This window comes from Apostichopus japonicus, chromosome 11, assembly GCF_037975245.1.
Source record: "Apostichopus japonicus isolate 1M-3 chromosome 11, ASM3797524v1, whole genome shotgun sequence".
NCBI lineage: Eukaryota > Metazoa > Echinodermata > Holothuroidea > Aspidochirotida > Stichopodidae > Apostichopus > Apostichopus japonicus.
In genome coordinates, this window is record NC_092571.1 from 648,497 (window position 1) to 659,053 (window position 10,557).

Genomic DNA, 10,557 nt, shown 5'->3' on the forward strand with positions numbered 1-10,557 from the left:
TAAAGTTTCAAAAAGTCTCTTTACTGTACATTTGCAGTTTCAGAGGATAGCTGTGTAACCCACTTATTCTGAGCCTGTCAAAGCACTCACAAGTGCCCACACTTTGTAGGTATACCTATATGTCTATACTTCCTGGTGTTCAGTCTGCCCCAACAATAATACCATGAACAACTGAAAAGCTCTTCCTAATACTGCAAGCACTCCACAGTTACAATGCTGCCTATTTGCAGGCAAATGCAGTTCTAGTTTCTAATTGATTTCTCTCCTATTCAACAAGGTTTATGCCAGGATTGAATCCTACATACGGTCCATCCACAGATGGAAATCTTTCTCTTATCTTTGAGATGCAACAGGATGGCAATACCATTCAATTTCCTCTAACAAGGTGACCAAACTTCCAGTAGATAAAATTTGTGTATATAACGTCTGTAGTTCCTGTTAGTTCTGTTTTCATCCAAAGCAAAATCATCCTCTCTAACATATTTATCTCTCGCGCATATTTACAGCCAAGATGTATGTGCGTTAATTCAAATATTGCTAAATGCATCCAAGTAACTTACACACTGTTGCACCCTGTTTGTACAGCACTTATTTTCTACATTTATACTAAGCATCAGTAAACAGTTAAATGTTAACAGGGTTTGGGTCGTCATATTGCTTCACTTCCGATGCCAAACACGGATGTAGGGTTTAAATGGTAATTTATACAGCTCCATTACAACTCAAAATTTACACAGCCTGCTGTCCAACAAACAATGGGGTTGACGTTTATCAGTATATGATGAGATATGGTCATTTTCACAATCAGTGGTGTAACTTTCAATATTGGCACTTATTGCTTTGTAACTCAGTGACCAAATACCAGAATTCTTAGATTTTTAGCCATTTGACCATCCTAAGTGAAGTCTACCTTAGGTAGCTTAACAAACTTTCTCGGTTTCTTCAGGTGGATTTGGTGGCCATAAATATGCTTAAAATATGCTAGCTCAGTCGTACACTCTCAACTACACTGCTTTTGTCAGAGCCTGTACTTTTTGGTGGAAGGTATTTTCCAGTTCTTATTTGGTTGATATTATGAACAAGTGTTCAAGCTAAAATGTAATTGTGTTCCCCAGTTTTTCTTCCTTTTCTTCTCCAAGGACCGGTGGCTAGATTTTGTCATTTCGGAGGTGACATTTTCCACTAACAATTAGTACCTAAGTTTAACTGCAACTAAGTTCTAGTTAAGCAGTGTAAATTTTGTTAATTAAGGTTGCATTATTACAATAACTAATGTGTCTAATATCTGGACCCTAAAATATTTTTCATTTGGAATTCTTAAAAAATTGTTTAAATTTCAAATTTAATGTTAACTTTTTCGTTAACTTTTCCGTCACCTCCGAAACAAAGCATTCTTCAGCCCAAGTTTTATGTAAACAATAGTATAGCCATTAGCCATATTGAACTTATTAAAATATACCTCACCCCCTAATGTAATATTTGAGTAAAAGTTGTGACAACATGACCAGTCATTGTAATTTCTGGGAGATTCTTAACTTTCCGTTAACATGCGTCACCTCCGAAACACCTTGTCACCTCCGAAACAGGTTAGTTGGAATATGTGATCTCTACTTATCCAATAAACATCTTCCTTGACACGAACAAAATGTCACTTGCAAGCAACAGAAAGTTAACTTTTTCAGATTGCCGCATGCGGTTTGGGTGAGTCTGCAATGCCTTTAACAACCAATTAAAAACAACTAACCTTTATAGAGCGAAAAACCCATTTAACTCTATATTGTTGCTCCAGATGGTCTCTTAGGCCTTGTTCACATTTAAGAATGCAACCTGTGCGATTATTGATATTAAGTCCGCAAGGAGGATCAACTAGTTAAGAACAAGACGCATTCACATTTCAGAACAAGTAAGTTTCGTCTGCTTGCGAGATTAATATACTGCCCAGGCGTGAAAAGGTCATATCAGCTGTTGACATTCCCACTGTTCTTTGCCATTGTCTTATGTGTTGACAAGTGTGTAGTCAACACACACCACTGCAGGTCAATCATCGCACTAAACAGTACACTGTATTCATACCACTCCGTACTGGCATTACCATAACATGTTAACCCAGATTTGAATTTTTCCAAACCCTTCAAGTGAAAGAGCGATCGATCTTGCCAGTCAGTGGTTACTGCTTGATGTTGCATTTGAGGCTAATCTAACATCAAAGGCATTTAATGTTAGGTCTAAATACCTAGTAAGGTCTATTGTATCTGTATACAGTAGGCTAGTGCAACTTCATTATATATATATGGCCAGGCCAGACATAGTGGTTTTAGCCTTTTAATAACTTTGTAGCAACCGAACCCAAAATCATCCATTTTTAAATAACCATAAAATTACAGAGTTTGGCCTCTTCAAAAATCTGTCAGTACGGCGTACAATGAATTTAAGGTTATTACAGTAGATTTCAGTGGACTGTCATTCAGTTTGTTTTCATCTCACAACCGTTACCGCGTCTTTTCTGCAGTGTTGGTCAAATCGGTTCAAAGAAAATGAAATGGGTTCACGGATAGCATCATCTGGTAGTGTTTCTGTTAGGAAGGGCAACGCTCTGACAACATACTACCCACCCAATTGCAACTATATATATCGGATATTTCATAACTAAACCGGAAATCTCGGGTCACCATAACTGTATGTCCGCGACCATTCACATTACATTCATTGAGAATGCAAGAGCGATTGAATGAAACCCCAGAAAGGAGGATACCTGTAAATTCTTACGACTGCATGACTTTAAGTATGAGTAAAGGAGTGTTCACACTAGGGGAATTAATTGCCCTTGCGGACTTGAAGTACGGGTGCATTCTCAAATGTGAACAAGGCCATAGCTAGCCAAGCTGCTGTTTAATGTTTTTAGCCCATCATTTTTGCAGTTTTTGACAAGTGTTAACCTAACTTTTCATTGAAACTTTGATAGACTGCACATGGTTAGGTCATGTTAATGATGTTTTTTTTTTTCCAGCTTAGACTGAATGTCCTCTTCAAAATTGTAAAAGGTTACAGGAATGTGACAGTAAGCTTCATTGCCAAAAGTTTAACCAACATTAATGATACTGTAACTAGCAGTCAGAATGGCTAATGGTTATGCAATGTTAATCATTTCTTTGTGGTATAATATTTCATATGCAATTAGCCAAAACAGTGTGAATTTAACCAAATGATTTTGAACGGATACAGTATTGTCTCCAAGTTATCATGAATGGCAGCAAAAGCAGTCATAGTTCTAGTATCATGAATGTCATTAAACTATTATCAACATATCCTTCTAATGTTTTTCATACTTTCCAGGGAATTCGTTCTATGTGTTTTAGAATTCATGAATCAAGCCTTCTGGGTTGTGTAAACGTTTAGCGTCACCTCCGAAACAAAAGAGACTGAAGGTATATGTTGAGACAAAAGACGGTTTTCTCTGATTTCACAAAGACTGACATTATTTCTTCAGATCTAATAGCTCTATTCTTTTCTTTCTAATCTTTATTTACATAAATCCTTGAAATCTGACATATTTTGGGAATGTTTGGTTTTTAGCTGGTAACTACTCCGAGTTTGAGTCTTCATCAAATTGCAATATGTTTAATTAATATCTTATGTAGATAAATGACTTCAGGATTATGAAGAGGGGGTGAGGGAGGGAGGTGGAGTATTTCAGCCCAATTGTCATACATGGTGACATCACATAGTTTGCTACTGTCATGGAACTTCATAAACTTGTAATATATTGGCTGCAATCTGAATATCACTGGCTGAAGATTTGTAGGTGTGTCTGAAACTAAGGTACAGACCAACTGCACCACTTTATCTCTGACAATGTTCCTTTGTTATAAGAATTCTGCAGAAAATCAATTATAAATAGAAAAATATAAGCACATTTTGTTCTGATAACATTGGGCATAGTTTCACATTGTGACATACACCTGTACTACATTCTATTTTATGCAGCATAACCTACATACGTTATGATTTCTTGTGGTCTATGATCATCAAAGCTATGTAAATATTAGTAAAGTGGAAAGTGTGTGCTATGCCAACCTGAATTTGAGCTTCACTTTTACTTGAAGCAACCTTCTGCTGCCCAGGTACAGTACACTATCATCTTCACCTGCTGCATGCTCATTTAGTGCAATAGTCTCTGAAAAGTCCTGTATAAAAAAAATAAAAACAGAAAACAATTGTGAATGCAACCTTTCTAGCAAATTGTAAATAACATTACAAACTTGCAATTAGCTTTTGATAATTAATGCACCAAGAGTACTACCCTTTCTGGCTTGATTAGAGCCTTTGAGAGTGTAGATATCAGATGGCAATATAAATAAATATAAAAATAATCTAAATAAATCTAAAAGATTGATAAGGAGAAGATAAAAGAATTTTATACTAAAGGGAAATGCCGATCTAGTTTACGGCCAATTCATTCGTGTAAGCTTTTAATATTGTGAATGGACCTTGAAAGCTGTATAAGCCTAGTGTAATCTGTCTGACAAATTTGAGAGCGGTTGAATGAATTTCTATTCAGGAGGATAGCTGGGTGTTGAGAGAAACTATTGAAAAAGAGCAAATAAAACTGCACAATGGAATCTGCTATGGCAGTTGTGTAACATTTTTTTCTTCAAATACCTATCCTAGCTCATAGGCCTGACATGTTAATGGAATACATATGGACCACGTACCTCATGCATTCAGCTTATAAATGCTAGGCTTAGGTCAAAATTAATGTTCTTAAGCAGCACTGTTATCACTAAATCACTTTGCTTTTTGTCATCTAAAACAATGTTTATTTGCATTATTGTAACTGCAAAGTCATTCACCATATATGCATATCAACTGATGCTTAAAGTTTGCATCCCTTTGTTGGCCAGTGCAAGAGTATAGGTGTAATGTTACCGACCAGGTAATATGTTGTTCAATGTCCAAATAAAGACAGAAATACTTCTATAAAGAATTACAGAAATGTATTGAGAGGTTAACACTCGGAAGGCCAGATCGCAAGAGGCCGATCCTTGAACATACAGGCTATGCACCAAACAGTAATGATGTTGGTGCGCGACATATAAAGTAGCTCTTAAACGTATAGCTTAATAATGTCACAATAGGGAGTATGTGTGGAGATTGCCCAGAGAATGAAAGATCTAGCTCATTCATTTGTACTCAATAATATAATTTACTGAACATATATTAAAGATGATCATGATGGCGGTACATTTAGTAGATTTTAATGACTCGCTCTGCAGCCATACAAATTTTTTACGCTAAGAACATACTTTGGAAAATGTTTTAGCTGCCTATAATTAAAACAACAGTAAAACATGTATAGATAACTTTATAATTATCTGATATGAATTTCCAAATGCAAAGAAAACTGAATTGTGATGTAAAGCAAGAATGACGCATGGACATTACAGAGTTCAGTAGGTGAATTATTGTCATAACTACAGTAAGTATCCGATAAAATTTCTAAACATAACTAAAGCACCAACAAAGCCCTGGGCTTTTGTCCAAAGTCATCCCCAATGAACCCATGTGCTTATTTAACAACATTTTATTTGAGTAAAAAATGCTACTTGGTTAGTAAACAAGAAGTCTTTCCTTTCTATACTGTTGCTTCCATACTGTAAGTCTACAGTGTGAATTTCTGTCAGTAATATACAAAATTCTGCAAGTTCACTTCAAAGATTAATTTGTAACATTTCAAAATGCTTACAAGAGATACTGTACCAAAGTATATCTTTTTCCATTCCAATGTATGCTTCCTACATCAGTGAGGTGTAACCCTGTCATCTCAATGACAGATCCCATGGCAATTTTCTGATTAACTATCAATCACTCATCCAGGTACTTAAACATGACATTTTTTTCTTATTTGTTCCGTGCTATCCTTTTTATCCTGTCAGCGCAGACAGAAAATCACCACACACAGACATTTTTCCTAGTTGATAATGTCCGTCCGGGCAGAAAATCCTCCGGACACAATTCCCCCCGAGAAAGTTGTCCTACAGACACAATTCTCAGGGAAAAGTGTCTGTGAGACGCCCGGACACTATTCCCTGCCACACCAGCACTAGTATTACATTTCACTATCTATCCATTGCTTCAAAATGGCTCAAACCGTATAGAAATCAATATGAAGTCAAAATAGTGTTAAATGCATGTTCACATACATAACCCTGACTTTTCTTTCCTTGTGTCTATATGTACACATTATACTTGTAGCTTTTGAGTGTGTGTGAATGTGGGATGAAGAGTTGGGGTGTGAGTAGTCTTGGCCAAGTCGTTTGTAATAGGGTTAAAATTTCTCGCATGCAAACTGTACATGCCTCAGAGTCCGTTTCTGCCTACCACGAATATGCTTGCCCACTGTTATGCCTCAGAGTCCGTTTCTGCCTACCACGAATATGCTTGCCCACTGTAATGCCCGAGGATCTGTCTGATACAAACGTCTTGGACATTTCTCCAAAGAGGGACGTGAACTTATGCAAACTACAAAATCTTTATTTAAATTATTGATTCAAAATTGCATATCATGTGAGATCATGTTTCTTCCACAGCAATTAGCGACCGTTTTCGCAGTGTACAAACCAATATAAGGCCAAGCGATTGTTCACTGCGGGAGGCAGGGCTTGAATAAACATTTTGGGGGTAGTCATGGGCCCAATTGGCGAACCTGATTGGCTTGTTTGCTTTTCTGAAGCAAATCTGCCAAAATCAATGGATAGAAAACATAAGAGCTTGGGAGAAATGTGCAAGACCCAGCTAGTATCATCTAAAGCGATGCTGTATATCTTCCTGCTCGCCACACTGTGAAGAACCACTGCTGTAAGTACAGTAGATTATACGAGCATAGGCCTTGTAGATTCTTACACGCGTGTTTGCATGTATCAGGGATGCAATGCAGATCACAACCGTCCCTTTCTTCCCTCCCAAAGCAATTGATGTCCCATTCTCGTTTAACCCCATTTGCCTAGCCTACGCGTGGAAATAAGGCCTTGTTCATTATAACTCAAGTTGTAAGTGCATTATGACGCCCCCCCCCCCACCATGCATTATCTTTGACTGTTCGTTTGCACGTCGGGAGTCATTATGTTTATGGCAGGACCCTTCGTCTTAGGCCAATTAATAACATATAGGCCTATGCGTAATTATGATACATCTAGGCCTAGCCTGCCTAGACCTAGATGCTGTGTTGACAATTAATATTGTACCTTAGGATTATTCTGGCAATGTTTCCTTTTTATGCCACACGTGCGGTAAGAATTGCAGTAATCCCCTAGTCCTTGTAGTTGTACGGACACCCTAGTACTAGTGCTGGGTCTCTGTCTCTGACACAGGCGCTCTAGTGGATAAGCAGTTTGCTAACAGTGTTATTTTATTCTGACAGATGTTGTTACAATTATTTACAGCATGAAAAGGGTATCCACCGGAGGAATGGGAATCCAATGATGATTGTAACGTTAGTCTCTCCAAATGAAATCTTTGTTTACAATTTTTCAAAAAGGTTTCATGATTATGAAATCTGCAACTAAATTTCAAATTCCACAAGAGATTCGTTCGAGTGAATGTTTCGGCGGTGATGTTGATTAAATTTCCAATAGTACTGACTGTGAGTTTTCAACAGATTGTCTGTACTGTAAGTCTGAACCATAGAAATTGATTCACACACAAACAGCACACACAACTTCAGTTCCGATCGGTTAGTGCGAAGGGGTGTACATATGTCGCGCATGCAATTCATTTTGCTGCTTTGGCAACAACGCATGTATGTGCACAAATGTGTTCGGCAGACTTAAAAATTAGTGGTCAATACCATAAATGGTTTCTCTTATACCGAAAAAAAATCCAACTTTACAAGTCACCATCGTGTAATAATTCACTATGCAATGAAAATATGTATTTGAAACATTTACTAGTAGAAGCTTGATATTGAATGATAAAATCCTGTCTTTATTCATTTACATCACTTACATTACAATGAACAACGCTGTTTGGCAACAAACTTTAAACCAATGGGAAAATTGAAAAATAAATTGCTGACGATATTTCATGCTGACCAAGCATAATCGTAGGAAGCGGGGGGGGGGGGGGTGGGGCAATTCGCGCAATATGCTGATAATTTTTTCAGGCACCTACCGAAAGTAAATAAAAAAGTAAAAAATTGCAACGTGTTTTACAATGGTTAAAAGGTGTTAAGACTCGCGCAAAAAGAAACGTCTAATGCCGGTAATCTGACCTAGTTTCGAATGAGGTAACAGGTGTTTTAAACCCTACCATCGATCCCAGAAAATACACACACAGCTTGTTACCGTCGGTAATTAGACACTAGTGCACAGTCAGTACATACAGCTGCGGTCAATACCCACAGCACAGTATACAAACGATACAGCGATGGACATCTCAGGTTCAGCTAAAGATAACAATTAAGGTATCACGTTTCATTACTGTCTGCATTTTGTAGCGACACGAACAAAACGTCACTTGCAATCAACAGAAAGTTAACTTTTTTTCAGATGGCCGCACTCGGTTTGGGGAGAGTCCAATGCCTTTAAACTTATTATTATCATTATTATTGTAGCGACTTCCCCAAAATGGTATACAACACGGCAAATGATTGTATGTAATTTGCATGCGGTTTAATAACCGATGCATGCCTATATGTACATTAACGTGTTGAACGCGCGCGGGGCGCGTGAACAATTTTGGTTATATTTTTCGGGCAAGTCGTAACGCCCCCCCCCCACCCCAATCAAATTTGGCTCCTACGTCTATTCGACCAAGCCTCTTTGAATATGAATCAATTAAAGATATGAGATGAGTTCAAACCTCTTTTTCTGTTTCCATACTGAAAGGTTCCCAGTAAAGCAGACGGGATACACACCTTTTAATTTATTGCTTCGTAAGCAACTGCGGGTCGTTTTAAGCCTTACAAATGAAAACTGGGTAACTGATGGTAGCTAGCCTACAGATGTGATATCGCATATCTTATATGATAGACGATTTGACATTCCTGATGATGAGTGGCAGCATAATTGATGTTCTTTTTATTCCATACTTGGAAACTTTAATCAAATTCAGCATGGATTCAAAATGTCATCTGACAGACTTTAATAATCAGCATTACTTTTACGACAAATGTGGGAGAAGCCCGCAATAATGGATTACAACTTACACTTCGGGTGGCTTTCAATTCAACATTTTAACTCAAATTTGGAATCTTTTCAATTTAGAAAGTCATTTCTAAAAGGTCCTTATTTTCAAGTAAATTCTAAGAAGGCTTGTATTTGTCTAGGTGGCTGAAAATTTTCTTCAAAAGGGCGCCCTCTGTTCCCAAACTTTTGGCATTGTTCAGAAAATTGTATCACAAAAGTTCGAGCTCTATGAAGACGTTCTATTTAAGCGACGGTAAGCACTTGATTTCTCCCGTAACACATTACACTATCTCACGGTAGAGACAATTTAACTTAGTTGATGAAGGGCTTCATTGTGTATGACATTGTTTATTCTGCTTCCACAGCGTAACTTAGAGGAATCTGGTCGGATTTAACCGATTGTATTCAACATTTTAAGAGACCGATCCGTAGCGAGCGCCAGGTGAGGGTGAGGGTGCTTCGTGTATGAGGAAATCGGCTTCAACGACCCCATTGTCACCCCCCTCCCTCATACACTGGGGCACGTTGTTTAACTTTGAGGCCTGTTCAAATGTTGAATGATTCTTTCTTCTTCAGCCGTTGTCGATCCACTGCTGGATGAAGGCCTCAGCATGATATCTCCAACTCTCTCTCTCCCTTGCATATGTGTACCAATTGGTTTCATTCCAGAATTGCTGTATTTCATCTCTCCATCTCTTTCTTTGCCTGCCTCTGTTCATTTTCCCGTCAAGCGGTGTCCATACAGTGATTAGCGTGCTCCATCTTCCATCTCCCGTTCTAGTGACATGGCTGGCCCATGTCCAGTTACGATGTTTGATTACTTCCATATATCCTGTACCTTTGTCTGTTCCCTTATCCATCTATTGGTTTTGTGATCTTTGTATGTTATGTTCAAGCATACTCCTCTCCGTGTTATGTTGTGCGGCTGCTAACTTACTTTCCATTTTAATTGTTACTGTCCATGCTTCTGATGCATATGTCATCGATGGGAGCATGCATTGGTCATACACTTTCCTTTTTAAGCATAACGGTAGATTGCCCTTCATGATGTGGCTGTATCTGCCAAATGCTTGCCACCCTGCTTTGATCCTCCTCCTTATTTCATTATCTTGATTCCTTTCGGTGAGAGTGAACCTTTGTCCCAGGTAAATGTATTCAGATACATGTTCCAATTCTGTTCCATTAATGATGATTGGTTTGTGTTTAACTGATTGGTCTGCCATTACTTTGGTCTTCTTCATATTCATTTTCAGTCCTCTTTTCCTGCTTGCTATGTCCAAGTCCTGTAGCATGCTCTCCATTTTGTTGAAGTTGTTAGCTATGATGACTACTGAATGATTACAGTCAACTATTATTTGTTTGAGATCAATGTTGT

At 38.0% G+C, this 10,557-nt stretch overlaps 1 protein-coding gene across 3 annotated transcripts in view; it reads right to left on the reverse strand.

Moving 5' to 3' along the window:
• Positions 1 to 10,557, reverse strand: part of LOC139976311 (carbohydrate sulfotransferase 11-like) — a 53,879-nt gene that overhangs the window by 39,197 nt on the left and 4,125 nt on the right. The window contains exons 1-2 of one of the 3 annotated variants that reach the window (XM_071984987.1): positions 7,242 to 7,717; positions 4,075 to 4,184 (exon numbers count right to left, since the gene is read on the reverse strand). Coding sequence is in view for 1 of the 3 variants with exons in the window: in XM_071984986.1 (XP_071841087.1) it covers positions 1,745 to 1,766 (22 nt within the window). In the remaining 2 variants the exon portion in view is untranslated. Of the gene's footprint in view, positions 1 to 1,744; positions 1,782 to 4,074; positions 4,185 to 7,241; positions 7,718 to 10,557 lie in introns of those variants that run through there. The other 2 variants (XM_071984989.1, XM_071984986.1) reach the window with 2 other exon arrangements.